General features: G+C 42.5%; 1 protein-coding gene and 1 long non-coding RNA gene across 16 annotated transcripts in view; both read right to left on the bottom strand.

Annotated features, from left to right (window-relative positions):
* The window catches only part of ALDH18A1 (aldehyde dehydrogenase 18 family member A1), a 38,601-nt gene extending 21,133 nt beyond the window's left edge, over window positions 1–17,468 (bottom strand). For 2 of the 15 annotated variants that reach the window (XM_081551725.1, XM_081551676.1), the window contains exons 1-6: window positions 17,349–17,446; window positions 13,658–13,773; window positions 7,231–7,445; window positions 3,171–3,320; window positions 2,977–3,081; window positions 12–170 (exon numbers count right to left, since the gene is read on the bottom strand). In XM_081551725.1, the coding sequence (XP_081407851.1) occupies window positions 12–170; window positions 2,977–3,081; window positions 3,171–3,320; window positions 7,231–7,445; window positions 13,658–13,745 (717 nt within the window). In that variant the 5' untranslated portion in view covers window positions 13,746–13,773; window positions 17,349–17,446. Of the gene's footprint in view, window positions 1–11; window positions 171–2,976; window positions 3,082–3,170; window positions 3,321–7,230; window positions 7,446–13,657; window positions 13,774–16,917; window positions 17,003–17,235 lie in introns of all 15 variants that reach the window. The other 13 variants (XM_081551783.1, XM_081551702.1, XM_081551687.1 and 10 more) reach the window with 13 other exon arrangements.
* Window positions 17,469–17,836: 368 nt separating this feature from the next.
* LOC145530487 (uncharacterized) lies at window positions 17,837–18,997 on the bottom strand. Its single transcript, XR_014071835.1, has 2 exons — window positions 18,943–18,997; window positions 17,837–17,868 (listed from the first exon to the last, which is right to left on the bottom strand). It is a non-coding gene; the product is annotated as an uncharacterized LOC145530487 (long non-coding RNA).
* Window positions 18,998–21,164: the final 2,167 nt, after the last annotated feature.

Genomic DNA, 21,164 nt, shown 5'->3' with positions numbered 1-21,164 from the left:
ACTTTACCCACATTTACCCCCTGGAGATCGCTATTGGGCTCTGCTGGAGGGACAACAGCATCGTTTGTGTTGACAATGGGGACAATGTTCATTCGGAGAAGCTCATGAAGAGTCCCATTGAGGTTCCGGCGCTTCTGCTCATCGTGGAAATCCAAATTGGTCACTAAAATCTAAAAGGATTAAAGAGATTGAAAATGTGGGAGACAGGAAAATAGTGAACTTCCCAGGGATAGCATTCATACAAAGGAGGCTAAGAGTAAAAGAGTTAAACTTTAGGTTTCTTGGATCCTGAAAAGCTCAAAATGGAACACACCTTTGGAGACTTATCTAATTCTTCTGGAAATGAGAGAAAAAAATCACCTGGAAGATTCTAGGATACTCAAGACATCTTGCAAAAGTACTTTAATCCTTAGAAAACTATGAAATCTCATCCATTTACAAAATTAAGAAAATGAATGTACCTACTTTAGAGGGATCTGGGGACATTAACGACTGCCATTTCTAAACAATCTTTGTATCCCAGCATTTGATTCAAAGTCTGGCCACACACACAGTAGGTGCTGAAACATGTGAGTGAGAGAATGAACCGTTACTCTGCTTTAAACATGTACTGAACAAAAAGGAACAGGGCTGTCCTGTCCCTATTTTTGCTCTGTGGCCGATCACTGCGGGAGTTAGCAAAGACTGTATCTGAGCAAGTGGGATGAGTCTGAGAGGCTTATGGAGGTGAGTCTTGACACAAACTGAAAGAAGGGCTCGACATAACTAGTTCAGGGGCAGAGATGCACATAAGCTGCTCAAAGGCAAGAGTGGCGAGCTCGATGTGGGGGCTGGCTAACAGCTCCCCCTTGCTGGAATCAGAGTATCAGGCAATGTTTAGCATGAGAGAAAGATAAATGGGGATGACAGCAGGAAATGAAATGGTAACAAACTCCTAAGCTCATGAATTAAATGTTTCAATGAAATCCCTCTGATGTTCATGGAGGAAGGCTCCTGTGATATAGGACAGAGCTGAGGCAGGAAAGGCTCGAGGCAAATGGTCAATAAGGAAGGTATTGAAAGAGCCCAAGTGGGAATGGTTAAGTCCTGAACTAGGGTCTGGCTATGGTAACTGAGAGGATAACAGCAGCCTTAATGATAAGGGATATTTGGGCGATGAAGACAAAAATGGTAACATCACCAAGGGAAGTAATTTACTCACTCATCTGATAAAAAATTGTTTGAGTATCTCTGAAATGCCAGACCCTGTACTAGCTATTGGGATGGAGAATAAATACACTGATGATTTGGGGAAGATGGAATAGGTTAGATTATGAATGTCTTTTCAGAAAGTTTAGTCCTATATGAAACAGGCCTGGGTCAAAGGTGAACATATAGATTCTGGTCCTGGTGGTGGAAGGTCAAACAATAAAAGTAAACACATGTGTAAACAGGAGAGGCAAGCAGGACATATAAAGGTCCAGTGAAAATATCTGTTCCTCAAACAGTTTAGCAAATAAGAGATGGAAGACAAGAAACCAGAGAGAAAAGTATGTGTTTGGAGAAAGTCGATCTGTTAGGATGCAAATCAGGTTCATTTCTATGAAGAAAAAATAGCTGCTGTTCTTGTTTAAGTCTTTAACCTGACAACTTATGGGAAACTTTCAAAAGCCCCCGATAATGGTCTTGAGAACAGGATTACTAAAGAAAACAAGGAACCACGGGATAAGGTGCAAAGAGCAAAGATTTCCTGTAGATCATATCTTGGGCAAGGCAAAGGTGTTGGGAGTGAAGGGGCCCCTATATGAAGGCAAACAAAAGCAAAGTTCCTAGACTTTACTTTCCTCATCTGGTTCCAGGCACTTAAAAAAAAAAAATTAAAGACTAAAATTGTCATTGGACTATGGAGGAAAAAAGAACTGATAATAAGAGATGCACAAAATTGAGATTTCCACTGTATTTATGTGACTGAAAAAAAATCTGAGACTTCAGAGTGGGATCCCAGACACAAGCAAAAGTGAACAAGTCCATGCTTTTCTGTTTGAGCTCCCTTACTCAATAACACTCTGAACATCATTGCGGATAACAACTGGGAAAATGATGGAAAAACAGAAAAAGTGATAGGAAATGTAAGAGCCAAACCTGAAAGGATGTATAATAACATCATCTGTATATAACATCACCTGTATATAAAAACATCTGTGTAAATGATAGGATCAGAGGTAGCAAATTTGAAAATAATTTGGGAAGTTAGGTTTTTTCAGTTGTTTTGTGATATTTAGACGTTTCTATTTAGTGTACAGTTGTATAGTTGATTAAAAATACAACTGACAAGAATTCTGTAAATTAAGATAAAACAGAAATAATGTAGAAAGAAGATTCTAGAACATTTAGGCAGTAACCTCATGTTCCATGAGGACTGGAACATGGCTGATTTGTTTGCTGCAGTATCCCCGATGTCTAACAGTCTCCACAGTACACAATGGTACACAATAAACACTTGCTAAATGAGTTAAAAATCAACGAACCAACAGCATTATCCTTCGATGGTTAGTAGATATGTATTATATAAGGCAACCAGTTGCAAAGAGAAACAAGCCACCCAAAATCAAAGAAGTCAATGAAATAAAGGCCTCTAACCTATCTTCAGAGGAAGTATCGGTACTTAGAATAGTCTTCAGAGTTACAAGTATAGCAACAAGAGCTAACCTTACTGAGAAAGTACTGTGTACCAAACACATTAAACGCTTTTCATAAATTTTCTCATTGAACCCTTCTGAAAACCCTCTGTAATAGGCACTGATGACATCCTCATTTTTCAATACAGAAACTGAGGCACAAAAAAGGCTAAAGACTTTCTCCAGATCTTCCATCTAGCAAGTGGTGAAGCTGAGACTATATCCTGTCAGTCTGGCTCCAGAGCCCGGCTGGCAATCACCTTATTCCACAGCAATCACCCTCACAGGTCCCACCCCCTTGCAAAGGTCAGCCTCTCACCTGGGCAGCACAGATGCTGTACTGGGTAAACATGGCTTCATACAAGGCCATCAGCCCACTCTGTCCAGCAGCTGCACAGGCTCGGGCTTCTAAGACTGGAATTGCCTGTAACATGCCAATAAACAAGGTGTGGTTGGGAGGGTGGGGAGGAGGCCTAAGGACCTGGTTATAGCAGGTGGGGAAGCCGCACTCACCATCTCTTTCAGGTGGTTCTGCCCTGAGTGTAGGGCCTGCCTTACGCTCTGAGACAGAAGGATCTCATGGCGCAAGCGTTGCTTGCCGAAGGCTACAGCTCCACTGGTCACCAGCATCATCTCTCGGCCTTGATTCTGCAGCACTGACACCTGACATGATGAAGGAAAAGGCACAATCCCTGTAATATCTCTTCCCTCTCGTCCCAAGAGAGTCAGGCAGGGTAGACTAGTGAGTGGATCCCAAGTGTCGGCTTATAGACCAGCACTGGGCTGGCTCTGGAAAAAATCACTCAGGTTGTGTGATAAAAATAAAGAGCTCTACACATTTCCTCAAATCTGACAAGTAGATGGCACACAGAAATGAGACATTTTTAATAAGGGGATTCTGGTATGCAGCCAGGTTTGGCATCGACAGGACGTGAAGATACACAGAAGAGTCTATAATGTGGAAGGCCTGGCTGTTTGAGGAAATGAAGCCCAGAACACAAGTTTGGAGCCAGGAAATGCAACATAAACTTAGCAGATGGCTTCTCAAATTCTAAGGCATGTGCTGGGAAGATGACGCTGTTTCCAGGGCACGTCTGACTCTTGTGGGCAGCCTCTGGCTAGACCAGGGACAGATGCTGCTGCTCTTCTGCTCTGTCTGCCTAAAACAGTGTTGGTCACTTTGTTTCCCACCTAGGACGGATCCACATGAGAGAATCAAAGAGCTGATATTGCTAACCTGTCCATTCCTCCTGATGCTTGAACCCTAAAACCTGGTTCAGGAACTTATGAGATGCTACAATAAATTATAATCTAAAAAATTTACTTCTTACACAACATAATAAATCAATTGTACTTTAATTAATTTTTTTTAAATGAGAAAAAACTTTTTATCATAGAAAATTGCATACTTAGGCAAAGTTGTAAGAATTAAATGATAAATTCCTATAGACTCATGACCCAGCTTCAACAACTGTCTCTCACGGCCAATTTCTCACTCTCCAATATTCCTTTTATAGCTCCATCTTTAATACAAATCCCAAACTCCAGACACATTATTTGTTGGTTTGCAAATATTTCAGAAAGTAATTGCTAAAACACAGGGTAAATGCATATATCCACAAAACTAAATTTATTATCTAAAACATTTCAATAATTCCTTAGTATCAAACATCCAGTCAGTGTTCACATTTCCCCCCTTTAAGCTTGCTCAAATTGAGATGCAAATTAAGCCTACACACTGTAATTAGTTGAAGGGTCTCTTAATTCATTTTTAATCCACAGGTTCCCCTCTATCATTTTCTTCCCTTATAATTGTTCGTTAAAGAAACTGGGTTGTCCTTCAAGGTTTCTCAACCTTGACTTTCCTGCTTCTGTCCCTGTGATACAGTTTAATGTTGTATTCTCTTTGCTGCAAATTGCTGTGAGGTATGGAAGTTTGATCTTTTTTGTCAAGAATTCTTTACATGTCATGGTGTCCTGCAAGGGGATATAGAAGGCCTGAATGTCTTTTTGTGATGTTAGTTACTGTTGATGATCGTCACCAAGACCGGTTAATTTATTAGGGGCTACAAAACACTGATATTCTAATTCATTCATTTCTTCCCTATTTAAAGGCTGGAATTCTTCCATAAAGGGAAACTTTCCTTCATCAACTATTTGGCTACCTTGAGGTATGGTTTCTATGTGAAAGGCAGCACAGATGTGTCTTTCCCTTTATTCACCAGTTTCCAAAATGAGTAGGCTCTCTGGAATCCTTCAAAAGTGATCAATGAATATTTTTAAAGTACCATTGTCATTCATAGATTTAAATATATTTCACGTGCTTAAATTCAGTGCAATAATTATCAGTATTCAGATATTCCCATCTTTGGCCAATGGAATCCACTTTAAGTTGGCTCCTGAGTCTACCTAACATGATCAGATTCTTGGACAAGACAGTGGACTCCATATGTCAGGACTGCCCTGACTTAGAAAGCTGTTTCTTAAGGTCCATGGGTGTCCCTAGAAGGAGAGCTGGTGACCTAAGCAAACCATTACCAGGTTCTCCCCACTGTTTTCATCAAGTTTATCCTTTGCTCAAAATCTTCAATCTTCCTTCTAGGCAGAAACCCAATTCCTCCACCCAGTGTCAAAGCCTTAACTAATGGAATTAGACACATTCTCCCTGATGAAATCACCTCCACTGCCTTTAAGCTCAGCTCCCTCCCTGGCCCATCAGCATGCCAAACTCATTCCTGCTTTTGTCTCCTGTCTGGAGACTACTCGTGGAGCCTCCCTGTTCTCAGGGACCACCAAGCTATACAATTCCGGGGGCACCATTCACAACGTGCACTTAGCAGCATGGAACACTTCCCCTTTGATGCCTCAAATCCTGTTAGTCACAAGGGCTCACCCTGAGGCTCATCTCTCTGAGGAAGTTCTGACAGTGACCACACTCTCATCCGACCTTCCCACCTCTGGACCTGTCAGTACCTCTCATCTGGGCCCTCTCATTTGGATATGGTCTGCCTTGAACAATCACCTAATTATTTTGGAAGTCCTAGTTCTGGTTTCCCAAGGGGAGAGACTACAGTTAGAGGCAGCCCTCTATTTACACAGGGACCAAACTCTGCCTCCAGATTGAATTACCAAGAGATCTGTGCAAGAAATTTTGGCTGTGGAAGGCCTCAAAGCAGAAGTAGACCTTTGATAAACATTTGTTAAACTGAGCTGAATGGCGGGACTCAATCTGAAAGGCAGATCTCATGATAACTGCTTAGTACAGAAAATATATGATGAAAATTCCATCAAGTTTTAGCAGTATTCTAATACCCACTTCAGTAAAAATGTTTTTTATAACTGAAAACATGGCTATGGAAGATAGAGCTGAGTTACAGCTAGGACAGAAAAACTCCAGCTGTGTCTCAAGGATATTTGGATGTCTGTTTTTTGACTCTTGGTCAGGAGATGACAAACTATGACCTGCAGGTCAACTCTGACCTGCACCTGTTTTTGGAAACAAAGTCTTATCAGAACACAGCCACACTTGTTGTTCACTTAGGTACTGTCTAAGGTTGCTTCTGTGGCCCAGTGGTATGTGAGTAGTTGAGACGGACACTGAATGGCTTACAGAGAGTAACACATTCAGTACTGGTCTTTTACAGGAAAAGTTTGCTGATCCCTGCACTCCCAGGAAAGATACAGGTAGTGGGATTTGTGATATGATGTTTAAAGTCCAAAACTCACATGCTGACCCCCTAAGGTCAGTTTCTTTACTGATAAACTATCAGCGGTCAGTCTGGTAAAAAATTCCCACTGAAAACTTCTGCTTTGAGACCTTGCAAAGCCAAGATTCCCTGCACAGACCTTCTGATGATTCAATCTGGAAATAGTGTGTCCTGTGCAGATAAGGACCCTGGGGGGCTTGAGCACAGGATTTCTCTCAGCCCCTCAGTGCTTGCTTACCCTCCCTTCTGTGGCTTTGCATCCCTCTGCCTTTAAATGAAAGTCTTATATGGGTATTCTCTGTGGAGTCTAGTGAGTCTTTTCAAATATTTGAACTTCAGAAATATTTGCAATGACAGCTCCTACTTATTTCAAGATTACTAGGCTAATTAAAAAAGATAAAGCCTAGCAAAAGGTTGGGGGGAGCTCAGTATTCACACAAATCCAGAGTTGGGTACTCAACTCTGACTGGGGAATCAATCACCTGGGGAACTTCAAAAACACAGAGGGGTGAGCCCCATCCCATCTTCACTTATTAAGCGGCTGAGTGTGAAGCCCAGGCATCACCAAGCCCCTCAGTGATTTTAACGTGCAGCCAGGATTAAGAACCACTGACACACACAGCTCCTTCTCCCTAAGAAGCCGGAGGGATGAACTGCACGGAAACAACTCCACTCCTTGACATTCCCTCTGCTTGTCCTGGGATGCTGTCTCCTGGTGGCACATTCTTCAGAAAAGGGAGTTTTCAGATTGGGTTAAATCTACTGTAGTCAAATAGGATTACTTTTACAAGCTAAGAAATCTGAAATGACAGCTTAAAAAATGGACTTTGTTTTAGTTCAGCTAAATTTTTCATCTTGGGAATTACCTGCTCAACAATAGATGCCAGGCGCCCCAGGGCCAGGCCACATTCATCCCCTCGGGTCACCACGGCACTTCCGAGTTTCACCACAATTCTCTTTGCATGCTTCAGCTCACTGCGGTGGGCAAAAGACTTGCCATGTGTACGACTGAGGGGCACAGTGATAAAGGGGATGTTGCTCCAAGAACGAACATGTCTGATGGCTGAAGGCGGGACACGACCTGCAGAACCCAAACAAAGTCAAATGCAAGAAAAAAAAGAGAGAAATACACAATATAATTTCTCACTGAAAATACGCATGCAAAATAGTAACCAGTTCAGCCACCAAAAAATAGTTTTACCATTTTCAAATGAATAAAACCAGTATATCAAAAGCCACATCAAGCATGTTTTAGTCCAGTATTGTGTGGAGTTTGTATTCAATACACAGATACACTCCAATATTGCTGGTCAAGAATTTAAACAAAACAATCTTTCTTGAAGACATGTTGGCAAAATGTATTAAAAACCTTAAAAATATTCACATCTTTGATTCAGCAATTCCACGTTCAGGAAATTTATTCTAAGGAACTAATCAGAGATAGAGACAAAGAAATTTATCAGCAGGCTATTCATCAGCATTATTTATAACAGGAAAAATCAGAAGCAGAGTAAATGTTCAAAAAAGGGCAGGAAGATTTAAGTTAACATTTTTAGAATTTTTGATCATATGGGAAAATGGTCATGATATGTTAAGTTTCACATACATTTCTAAATGCACAAGAAAAGGGAAATAAATAAAAATATTAATATTTTGTCTCATGATGAGAATATAGATGACTTATTTTTCTTTATTCTTATCTATGTTTTCCAAACTTATGCAGCAAAAATGCATTGCTTTCATAACCAGAAAAATATGTGTGCTTTTAAAGAAACTGCACTGCTATAAAAGAGTCTGATTAGCTAAGACAATATAAAGTAACTGGTATAAGTAATAAAAAATCATAACTAATCTCCCTATAAATTTTCTCTCAAATATGGCAGCATGAATTCAGATGTCTATAACAAGGATAAAAGAAACTGGATAGCCTTCTGAAGGAAAAGTAATGTTGGAGTCAGATCTTTCTTTGTATCCCTGTGGACATCTGCCCCTAATTAATTCTTTCCTGATTCTTCTCACAACACTACAAGATTTCTAAGAGACCAAACAAAAACAAACAAATAAATAACCCCCAAAAGAATCCTAACCACAACAAAACAAAAAACTTAATTAAAAAGCTGAAAAAAAGTTACACCTGAATGTCAGGCACTGAACCTCCTTACCACTTCTCGTGGATCCGACTTCCTGCTGACTGCCTTCCCTCACAGAGTTCTCTACATGTCACCACAGACCTTAATAAATACTGGAATGAGTTTCTAAAGTAATCATTCTGAGACACCTTTCAGACTATTCTATAATTCTATTATTACAGAGTAACCTCCTTCACTTGAATCAACTACTCTCACCTCCCTTTATATTTACAGACAGATTTCTCTACCCAGTGCCTCTATCTCCTGACCAAGGACTCCCCTAACTGTAACTGAGCATCCACTGTCTCTGTCTATGCTACAAAAATTAGGGTAAAGCAGGCAGAACCCTATTCACATGGACCGGAAGATGTTCTCCTCCCTCTCCACCTCCTTCACACACAAACCTGAGAAAGAACATTTTAAATGAAGTCATAAAGAGTCTTTTCTCTCCTCTCTTAAATAACCATTTCTTTAAGTGACAATGTTTCAGATCTGTTGGAGATTAAAGAAAGACGATATGGTCTTTTTTCACAATAGGCTTGCAGTCTGGTTTCCAGCAGAGAGCTGCACAGTAAGCCCATCACCTGGGATAGAACTGGAGCTCAACACCCTTGCTAGACCTGTTCCTGGTGAGGGGGTCCTAGGAACCAAAGGACCGGTGTGTTGTGGGGGCTGTTCCCTGAACAGCTCTCTTTCTTCATCAGGTTCATCGATATAGGTACCCTGGCCTAGTCTTCAAGGATACTATCCTAAGCAATACACACACCTAAGTCTAAGCATAAAAACTGTATACCTAATAGTTTTGGCCTCGCTAACCTGATGGAGGAAGGGGTGTAGAGGGAGAGACTTACTCCCCTGGAGTTTGGACCTGTGATTGTCAGTGGCCTGTATGCAGCGCTCAGAGCTGTACCCGTGTAGCATGCTTATCTCTTGACAGCTCTCAAGGCCTGGTGGCCACTTTTTTCTCCTGTGCATTGTAGGGCATGTCCTGGCCTAGAAAAGTGCTGCGCATGGGTGGGGCAACCTGAGAGGGCACCTCAGGGACACAGGTAGTGGCAAGTAGGTGAGTTCTAGCAGGCCAGGTTAGCATGAATGAAACTCCTGATCCACAATCTGTATCAGCAGAGGAGGGTGGCATGGCTTGGGGCCAGGCAGTCAAGAGTCACTCTGGCGACAGGCAACTGGGTCACAGCACATCAGGTTTAAGGAAAGGTTCAAGAAGAGGCCACATCTATGAACAAGGTTTTAAGCAAATAAAAGCTCAGTCACATCCAGTGGGCTCCGCACCAAGGAGTGTTCTACAGAGCCCAGGGCTTTCCCGGGTTTCCTATTCTGTGACAATGTGACAATGCTGTCACCCTTCTAGATTGACCCTATCTTCCTTGAGGGCATTTCTTACGTTTACAAGCCTAGCTGTTTACAACACTGTATACAAGCCTGTTTCAACTTTGATGAGATCCAATTTATCAGTTTTTCATTTTATGGATTGTACGTGTGTGCTAAGTCCCTATAGTCATCACCTACAGTCGTGACTACTGTTTTCTACAAGCCTGTTTAAAACACTGTATACAAGCCTAGTTCTGTATAAACTCTGAGCTTGGGTCGCAGAGACCTTGTCACTCCCAAGCTTGCTGTTCTCGGGAAGCACCGTGTGAAGAAGCCATAGATGGTCTGCTGTAGGACGGGAGACCATGTGGAACAGAGATTGTCTGTCACCCCAACAGGCTCCCCCCTGGCCTTCAACAGTCAACCCTGACCCGAGCCAAAGCTGAGAGCTGACAAGGACATGGAACCACTGTGTAGCTGAGCCTGGTCCAAAATGCCAGCTCATGGAATCGTGACCTAAATCCATAGCTGTGGTCACTAAGTAAGTAGCAGAGGTAGTTTTCAAACACAGGGAGCCCAGTTTCAGACCCTCAGCTTTTAAACTTTACACTCTTCTTTGCATGAAAGCTTCCCTTGTGGCTCAGACAGTAAAGAATCTGCCTGCAATGTGGGAGATACAGGTTTGATCCCTGGGTCAGGAAGATCCCTTGGAGAAAGAAATGGCAAACCACTCCTGTGTTCCTGCCTAGAGAATTCCATGGACAGAGGAGCCTGACGGGCTACAGTTCATGGGGTTGCAAAGAGTTAGACATGACTGAGCAACTACACTTGCATGAACGGGAAACAGATTTTTCCAATGGTGATAAGCTTGATTAGCTGGTAAGCAAGTCCTCTTGCAGAAAAGTTTTGAGATTTGTTGATAACATTTAGGTGTTATCAAGGAGACAAGTAATTCAAAATATCATAAACAGCCTTTATAACTGACCTCTATAAGCAAAAAAAAATGAATCTTGACCTAACTATAACACCTTATACAAATATTAATTCAAAATGGATCATGGGACTTCAATGTAATCACAAAACTTTTGGGGAAAAAAAACAGGAGAAAATCTTCAAGATCTAAGGCTATAAAAGATTTCTCAGATTTGACCTCACATGGGCTTCCCAGGTGGCGTGAGTGGTAAAGAAAGAACCCGCCTACCAACGCAGGAGATGCCAGTGACTCGGGTTCGATCCCTGGGACAGGAAGATCCCCTGGAGGAGGGTATGGCAACTCACTCCAGTATTCTTGTGTGGAGAATCCCACGGACAGAGGAACCTGGTGGGCTACAGTCCATGGGGGTAGAAAACAGTAGGTCACGACTATAGGGACTTAGCACACACGTACAATCCATAAAATGAAAAACTGATAAATTGGATCTCCTCAAAGTTAAAAAAACAAAAACCACTTCCCCCTATGAAAGACCCTGTTAAGGGACTGAAATGGCAAGCTACAAACTGGGAGAAAATATTTTCAAAGCACAAATCCAACCAAGGACTAGTATCTAGCCGACATTAAAAAACTCAAAGTTCAACAGTAGAAAACCAAACAATCCAATTAAAAATGACATTTCACTGATGAGGATATTCAGATGGCAAATAAGCACATGAAAAGATGTTCAATCTCATCAGCCAACAGGGAAAAGGAAAACCACAGTGAGGTATCATTATATATCTATTAAAATGGATAACATAAAAAAGAGTGGCAACATCAGATGCTGTTGAGGATGAAGAGAAAGTAGATCACTCATACACTGCTGGTGTGAACGTAAAATGGTACAGCCACTGCAAAAATAGTTTGCCAATTTCTTATGAAACTAACTACCACATTGCATTGAGCAGCTCCAACTGCAAGCAACAAATTCTGGTAAATTCTCTTTTCATTTCCATTCTGTTATGAATATTTTCTAATTTTCCTTCTTATGGCTTAGATACACCCATCATTTAAAAGTGGACATTTAATTTCCAAATCCATGGGATTTTTTAAGTATCTTTAATATTAATTTCTCATTTTGATACTAATTTCTCATTTAAATGTTTTCTTCTCTGCAATCATCCTCTGCTTTTTCAGTCTTCTAACTTTATTGAGGCTTTCAATGGCTTTCAGTGTGAACTCTTTTGTCAAACTGCACTTGAAAATATGTGTTATTTTCAAATATCTTTTGATATTGATTTCTAACAGAATTCCACAGAGATAAGAGAACAGACTCTGTACGATTTAAATACCTTTAGACTATGAACTTTTTGCACTTTGTTTTATGTCCCTGGATGTGTTCCAGTATCTCCTAGTTATAGTCTATGGGAACTTGAACAGCATTTGTATCCCACTATTCTGTGAAAGGAGAAGGCAATGGCACCCCACTCCAGTACTCTTGCCTGGAAAATCCCATGGACGGAGGAGCCTGGTAGGCTGCAGTCCACGGGGTCGCTAAGAGTCGGACACGACTGAGCGACTTCACTTTCACTTTTCCCTTTCATGCACTGGAGAAGGAAATGGCAACCCACTCCAGTGTTCTTGCCTGGAGAATCCCGGGGACGGTGGAGCCTGGTGGGCTGCCGTCTATGGGGTCGCACCGAGTCGGACACGACTGAAATGACTTAGCAGCAGCAGCAGCATTCTGTGAAAATTGTGTAAATCTTAATTATGTTGAATTCATTCATGGTGCTTTTCAGGCATACCATGTTCTTCTACTTTTCTGTATATTCACTCATAAAGAGTGATACTGAAACTCCAGTTAAAAATTTATCTACTTAAAAAAATTGTAAAATATAATGGAACTACAAGTAACTTTGTTCTGTATTTTCCAAGTCTCCAGTAAATGTGTTAATCATACTTTCATAATTTAAAAAATAAAAAAGAGAGAAAAAAACTAACTACCCCATGGAACCAACATACAAGCCGGAAACTGAACTTTTGGACATTTATCCCAAATAACCACAACTATATTCACACAAAATCCTGTACACAAATGTTCACAGCAGTCTTATTCACCACAGACAAAAAAAGTAACCAGATGTCCTTCAATAATGAATGGTTACACTAACTGTGGTACCCTCATACCACTAAATACTATTCAGTCATAAAAATGAACAAAGTGAGACACACAACAAGAATCTCCAGAGATTTATGCTGAGTCAAAAATGTCACCCCCAAAGGTCAGATACTGCATGATTTCATTTACATAACATTTAAAAATTATAAAAATGGAGAACAGATTAGAGGCTGCCAAGGGTTAGGGACAGGAAAGAGGATGGCTAGATAAGAGAAACGGAAGGATTCTGTAGTGATGGAAATCTTAACCTGCTTCTGTCCACAGATACCCTGGCTGAGATACTGGGATAACTAGGTATAAGTGCTCTCTCTGTATTCATTCTTAAAGCTGCAAGTGAATCTATAATTATCTCAAAATTAAACACTTCATTACAAAAAAAGCCTGCAAAAAATCTGGGGGGATTAAATAAAAGTAATATTTTATCTTTAAAAATCTTTTTAAATTTTGAGGGATTTTTTTTTTTGACATACCAGAAGCTGTAAAATTAATGTACACAACTTGATGAGTTTGCAGGTAAATATACACTTGTGAAACCACTGCCATAATCTATGCCATAATCTGTCTATCCCCTCCAAAAACTTTACTTTATTGATAAATACAAACACAGCATTTCATCAGTATGCTGCTTCCCTGCTTATTGCCTTTGTCCAGTTCTGCCAAATAACATTTTTTACCTCTTTAAAACTTTGTTGTGAAAAACACTTGGACCAAACCTCCCACATACTTATGTTTCCTAGGATACCTACGAGATCTGGAGAGTATTGTGGACTGGACTGAGGGCAGGAGACGCTGGGTGAAGGACTGGAACCCAGAGCGGCAGACTTGACTCAACATGCTGTGAGGTGGTCACTGACCAAGGGATCTGCAGAATGCATTTAAAAAAAATAAATAATCAAAATACTCGATAGTTCATTTTACTTTCATCCACCTCCCCACACCGAGAGTAAAAACTTGCCTCTCCTGATCCAAACTCTTCCATATTAGAGGAACTCCTATCTCTTCTACATACAGAAAAGAGAGAAAAACAAATGGCTCCTTCTCCAAGCTCTGACTCTATTCTTCCTTGCTTAGGACCATCTTAAGTTTTTTGTTTTTCTGTTTGTTTTTAATAAATATATTTCTATTTTTTGGCTGCACTAGGTCTTCAGTGCTGTGCATGGGCTTTCTTTAGTTGTGGCAACTGGGGTTACTCTTCATTGCAGTGGATGGACTACTCATTGTGGTGGCTTTCCTTGTTTGGAAGAGTGGGTTCTAGGCATGCAGGCTGCATTAGTTGTGGCATGCAGGCTCAGTAGTTGTGGTGCACAGACTTAGTTGCTTCGAGGCATGAGGGATCTTCCTGGACCAGGGATCAAATGCATGTCCCCTGCATTGGCAGGTGGATTCTTAACCACTAGACCACCAGGGAAGTCCCAGGACCATCTCAGTTTTTATGGAAAAAAATGGGAACTAAGTATTATGAGTATTTTAAGTGACAAAAAATATCTTCAAGGTATAATGTTTATCTGCTGCTGCTGCTGCTGCTAAGTCACTTCAGTCGTGTCCGACTCTGTGCGACCCCAGAGACGGCCGCCCACCAGGCTCCCCTGTCCCTGGGATTCTCCAGGCAAGAGTACTGGAGTGGGTTGCCATTGCCTTCTCCTAATGTTTATCTACTGATATTAAATCTTCACTACAATTTCTACACCATTAGGGAGTCTTCAACCAATCAAAACACAGATTCGACATTCCATAAGCAGCCACCTCCACCTTCCTGCTCTCATCTCCCAAAAGAACTCTGAAAACCACATATTTGAAATGTCAGCTTGATCCCTGCTGACACAAGGAGAGGGAGGAAAGGTCGGAGGCTGTGGCTCTGTCTTTCTTCTTGCTGTCCAGAGGAATCCAGAGCATACTCTTCAATCCCTGGGAGGGAGTGGCAACACCTGTAAATGGCTGGCATCTGGAATGACCCCGGGCACACCTCATGGAGGATGAACACACAGCTAGTTTTCAGAGCTGGGTTGCAGGCATTTTCCCACTGCAGGTCAAACTGAAGATTTTAGACAAAGAATAGTTTATTTCATAAAAAGGCAGGAGGCTTCTTCCTGTCTGTATATTTATATATTAATCTTATTGTATATTAATATCTTATATATTAATATCTTATTATATATTAATATCTTATTATATATTATTAATATATAAATATACAGACACATAGGAAGAAGCCTCCTGCCTTTTTATGAAATAAACTATTCTTTGTCTATATATTAATATATTATATATTATAATTAATATATAAATATACACACACACAGAGACAACGCCATTCATTATTGCAGCTCTTACACTACAGGGACATGGTTGTTTTCACGAGATAAGAAAAATCCTTCATCTTGCTTGTGGGCCTCCTTTTAACTTCTGCTCTACGCGTTAACAGATATATTCCAACCCTCTTACACATGCCTCACGGTATTTAAACATGCCTAAAAAGACTAGTATTTTGCCCTAAAGTGAAGAGAAACAAGGAATGGTTAATGCTCTTCAATTTATACTACACAGAGGTACAGAAAGAAGAGAGAAGAGACTGGCAGAGGATACATCTGTCATACAAAATATGGCATCTGTATAAGCAAGAGAAAGTGTTAAGTGTTGTCTTTGTTGACTTCAGTGTTTGTGACAGCAAGGAAGGTTCCAAGAGAAAACTATTTGCGTAATACTGAAGCATGCTATGAGGCCATTATCTATGTTTGCTGCTTATACAAATTCCTTCTGAATTTGCTGCTAAACAATTATTTATACATGAATTCACCAAAATAATTCTAGAAGAGCCAAAAGGGTAAAACAATCAAATAATGACCCTAAAATTCTAATTCCATCTCCTTCACAAACTTTCCCCAGCAGCTCTAGCATTCAAAGTTGGATATATTCCTACAGGTTAGCTTCCGACTGCTTCGTGCTATTCCTGACTTTCCCAAAAGGATTATAAACTTCCCACCGAAGGCATGGTAAACATGGGACACAATCAAGCTTTGCGCTTGCTAGCTGTATGCCTTCCAATCTTTTAAAGTGTCAGTCTCCTCATCTGTAAACCAGGGACAATAGCAATAAGGATCTTGTGGAATTATTGTGAGAGAATGTAGTGACTGCATTCCAAGAATGGAATGCCTGGATACAAGAGATGTTCAATAAACATCTACTCTCCTCCATCTGTCTTTTAGGCACTAATATTATATATTACAATCACTTCCTTCCTTATTTCTTTCAGGACCTGTCACTGGAACAAAGAATTTCATAGCCTCTGATGGACAGACATAGTCACAAATTATACTTATTGACTATTTATCTCTCTCTTATCTATGAAAAACCGAAAGCTCTTAATGTTTAAGGTCAGTCAGTTATCACGTTGAAGACTGATGTAGAAACCAGGCCTCCTGGCCTCTCCCATCACCTCTGACTGACCCCGCCCTCACTGCAAAGGATAGTTCCTGCCAGAATTTATTATGCCCTCCTAAGATAGAGAGCTAATCCCAGGGAGCAAAGGGTATGTGTGTCTGTCTAGACCTCAAATGAAAAGTTCCCATGTTTTGACTCAGGACATTTCTCAAGTACTTCTTTACAGGTTCTGAACAGATAGTCCTTATCTTACTTACTTGAATAGAGACCTGAACTTTAGTCTCAACAAACGTCACCCAGAAACACTGGCTTGCTATATGGTTCACCAGTCAAAGACAAAGCCCCAGTGATAAACCTCACCTCCTCTAGAGAGGGGAATGGAGATGGGGGAGGGGATGGACCTGGGTCCGCCAGACCCTGAAGCGCCACGGACAGAATTATCCACAGATCGCATGCCACACTGCAAAAGGTGGTCGTGAGGGAGCTCTCCGGCTGCGGGGTCGGGGGGGCGGGGGTGGTTTTCAAGAGGGGATCACGAAGGCCCAGGCAGGCCGCGCGCGACTGAACACACAGGCCCCTGAGAGTAACGTGTGGACAGTTACAAACAGGGTGAAACCCCACCACTCACGCAGGTGCACCTGAAGCTGGTTCCGGGATTCCGGGCCGGGAAGGGATCAGGCGCTGGGTCTTCAAGACTCCATATGGATCAGTTTCTGCATTTGGGGGTATCCGAGGGGGCCGGGGAGTTCGAGTGCCCACAGCCCCCGCGGCCCTCAGGCCTCCGCGCGCCGGAGTGTGGCGATGCAGCGCGCTCTGGGAGGCCCAGCCCGCCACCATCCCTCCGCGCGCCCACACCCACTTACGGGTCCGACCCCCGTCACTCTGCTCCCGCTCAGGCCGCGCGCCCCCGCAGTCCCCACGGTCGCCCGTGACCCGGCGCGCACACCTTTCCTCGCCTCAGCCCGGGTGCCGCCTCAGCCCCCACGCAGGCGCCGGCGCCTCGCCGTCCCCGCCACCGTCCCCGCCACCGTCCCCGCCATCCTCGTGGCCAGCTAGTACCTGCCTCGCTTCAGCAGCGGGGCCCCACCACCCGGCCCGCACTCCACGCCACGCGTCTCTCGCGCCGGCTTACTCCCCTTTTTCTTCCGTCCACGTCCAGCAAGATGACGTTACGTCAGCAGCGCTGGAGTAAACCCAGGCCGTAAGGCCTCCGCTGTTGACGCGAGGCGGCTGGCTGACCCCGAGCTGCGCTGCGGCAGTGGCGTAGGTGCGTTTGGAGAATCGGGCCCGCGCTCCACGTGGCGAGCCCCGCCCGCCGCGGCCAGCAGACGCCAGGGGGCGGGGCTCGAGTGCTCTGTGTGAACGTCCACGTCCCAGCGGCAGACCCGGACAGGGGCCACGGAGAGTCGCCCCTCGGACCTTCCACGGGAGGCAGAAAGGACGCCTGGATTCCGCAGCTGCTGGTAGATCCCATACGATGTGTATGCCAGTATTGATCGTTGTATCCCAGCCACATCTCGGAAGTAGATTGGATCAATTTGCACGTATTTGAGGATCCCGCACTCCAGGCAAACTAATGCTGTTTAAATGGAAATATTTTGACACTGAGATTAAATGATTTGCCCCCTAGTCGCCTGGAGCTTTCCCCAAGGGTCCCAGCTCAACTGTCGTTCAGCAAGGGCAATGGTGAGGCTACTGTATTCTAAAACAGTAGTATTTAATCCCTGACAGTTGGATTCACCCTTAAAATTAGAGTTCGGACTCTCTCCTTTTCTACTTGCAGTGTTTTCCTCAAAGGGCATGTTTCGCCTAGATAAGCCTAGACGTAGCGCTGGGCAATTAGGGGGTTGGGGTGGGCAGAACACTTTGGTGGAGGTTTGTTAGGAAGGCATGTTGCCGGTTGTGGGGTAGGTCCTGAGACCAATGCTGAGCCTATTCCTCATTCATTAAACGTTGGCTACTTTGTGGCATGCATTCCCTAGGTTCGGAGGAAAATATGGTCACCTTATGGGAGTGACAGACATGTGAGCAAATGGTTACACTATTTGATTAATGTTAGAGGAGGGGTGTCTGGGGATTCAGGCAAGTCTTTGAAACTTTGAAAAGAGTAGACATTCGAATTGGGCTTTGAAGAAGTAGTTCACGGGGAAGCGGGGAGCAGGATCGCAGGAGGAAGAGGGAACGGAATATCCAGAGGCAAGAGACGCCCTGTGAGGAGAGGCTACATGTGGGACGTGACAGGAAAAGTGTTGGGGGGAGGGGGGCTTGTAAAATTTCTGTGACACGCTAAAGGATTTGAATCTTAATAATCCTCAAAGTTAAGAGAACCCTTACTTTCAAAGTACTGAAGTGACATGATCAGCTCTGTATGTCTGAAATCAGTAGAGAGGGGTTTAAGCTGGGAGCTCACTTAGCCTATTGCAAAGGCCCGCGTAAGAAATGATGGCTAGGGAAAAGGCTCCAGCAGGGGACAGGGAGCATAAAGGAGGGAGAGCTGACTTTGTTCACTACTTGGAAGAGGAAGAATGAGAGACAAGGAGGTGGTTGTTGCTGTTCAGTGGCTGAGTTGTGTCTGACTCTTTGTGACTCCATGGACTGCAGCAAGCCAGGCTTCCTTGTCCTTCACCATCTTCCTGAGTTTGCTCAAACTCACCTCCACTGAGTCAGTGATGCCGTCCAACCATCTCATTCTCTGTTGTCCCATTCTCTGTTGTCCCCTTCTCCTGCCTTCACTCTTTCCAAGCATGGGGGTCTTTTCCAATGAGTTGGCTCTTTGCATCAGGTGTCCAAAGTATCAGAGCTTCAGCTTCAGCCCTTCCAATGAATATTCAGGGTTTATTTCCTTTAGGATTGACTGATTTGATCTCCTTGCTGTCCAAGGGACTCTCAAGAGTCTTCTCCAACACCACAGTTCGAAAGGATCAATTCTTCAGTGCTTCTTTATGGTCCAACTCTCACATCCGTACATGACTACTGGAAAAACTATAGCTTTGACTATAGAGACCTTTGTTGGCAAAGTGATGTCTCTCTCTAGGTTTGTCATAGCCTTTCTTCCAAAAAGCAAGCGTCTTTTAATTTCATGGCTGCAGTGATCTTGGACCCCAAGAAAATAAAGTCTGTCATTGTTTCCACTTTTTCCCCCATTTATTTGCCATGAAGTAATGGGACTGTATGCCATTATCTTGTTGAGTTTCAGGCCAGTTTTTTCACTCTCTTCTTTCACCTTCATCAAGAGGCTCTTTAGTTTTTCTTCGCTTTCTGCCATAAGGGTGATATCATCTGCCTATCTGAGGTCATTGATTGCAAATCTGGTGGTGCTGCAGCAGTTAGGAAATAGATGAGCAGAGTAGTTCTTTTGGGTGAAGGATGAGAACACCGAACATGTGTTAAGTTTTGAGCACTTTGGATTTAAAGTAGAAGACACAAAAGAAATAAAACTGCCCTCCAGAAATTTCAGTGGGTACTTCAGCTTTTAAGATTCTCACTATGAACTTAGAACAAAATAGGTATCTGCAGGTATAGCTAAAGCCACTAGGGACAGAAGCTTTCTCCACTCATGAAGTTCTGTTCTTAATGTGTCCTGGTGGTTCAGACAGTAAAGAATCTGCTTGCAATGCAGGAGACCAGGGTTGGATCGCTGGGTCGGGAAGATCCCCTGAAGAAGGGGATGGCTACCCGCTCCAGTAATCTTGCCTGGAGAATTCCATGGACAGAGGAGCCTGGTGGGCTAAAGTCCATGGGGTTGTAAAGAGTCAGGCACAACTGAGTGACTAACACTTTAACTTCAAACCACACATCACCTTAAACAGTAATTGCTTGTCTGCCTTTCCTGCTAGAATATAAGCTCCTAAGAGCAGGAAAGTATATTCCTGGCACATAATAGCCAATAAATATTTGATAAATGAATGAATTTAATTTCTTTGGGCTTAGTAATACTGTCCTTGTCTATCTTCTATACTTGCCTGTATTCTATATAGTATATTCTACATAAACTACTAGCCTATAGCATTGCTAAGATCAAATATGAAAATTCTTTAACATTGTCCAAACATTTTGTTTTCATTAGTATTTTACTGTTAATATTCTACTCCACCAATAAAGATGAGTGGGGTATGTGACTGTGGATTGGGAAAAATCAAATACCAGAATTATAATTATAATTTCGAAAGAAATAAAGGAAATAAAAATAGTGACATAAAAAAAAAAGAAATCAAGGAAAATATTTTAGCCATGGTATCTTTCCTGCATATGACTTAAATAAAAAAAAGATTTTCTTTTGATTGGAGGGCTTTTTGTCTCAGCAAGTGGAAATAGGGCTAGATATGACCAGAAAGTTACATAGGAAGTGGCTTATTTAGAACCCAAGTATAAGAAGGCAGGGTTGAGGACTGCTTCTTCACATGTCAGAGAGTACTAGGTTAAAACTATCTTAGTCTCATGCTCTTTACTTGTAACAGAAACTTATTCAAACAAAACAATTTACTGGAAAGAGTAACTTAGAGTTTCCAAGAGCAGGAGGTAAAATTGGATCTCTTAAGAGGTGGATACAGGGAACTAGAAGCTGGGAACCAAGACTCTCCCCTATCTCTGGGTTTCCTATTTACACTTATATCTGCACATCTGCTTCTTTTTTTCTCTGTTTAAGACACTCTTCATTAGTGAACATTGGTAAAAAAAAAAAATGGCTTCCTCAGCCCTAAAATATCTTCAGTGCCTATTCCCCACTGACTTTTAGACTTGGTCCTAGTTTCATATTCCTAGAGAGAAAATCTTACTGGCCTAATTTGCCCCAGGTCTCCGTTTTTGGTCTAGTCAGCTGTGGCAGGGAGAGGTGGGGTCATGTAGATAACTCAAACACAGCAGAGCTCTATGTGA

Source organism: Giraffa tippelskirchi, chromosome 2 (genome assembly GCF_054371585.1).
Source record: "Giraffa tippelskirchi isolate mGirTip1 chromosome 2, T2T-mGirTip1v1.2.pri, whole genome shotgun sequence".
Classification (NCBI taxonomy): Eukaryota; Metazoa; Chordata; class Mammalia; order Artiodactyla; family Giraffidae; genus Giraffa; species Giraffa tippelskirchi.
The sequence above is the reverse complement of the archived record's forward strand: the minus strand, read 5'-3'. Positions and strand labels throughout refer to the sequence as shown.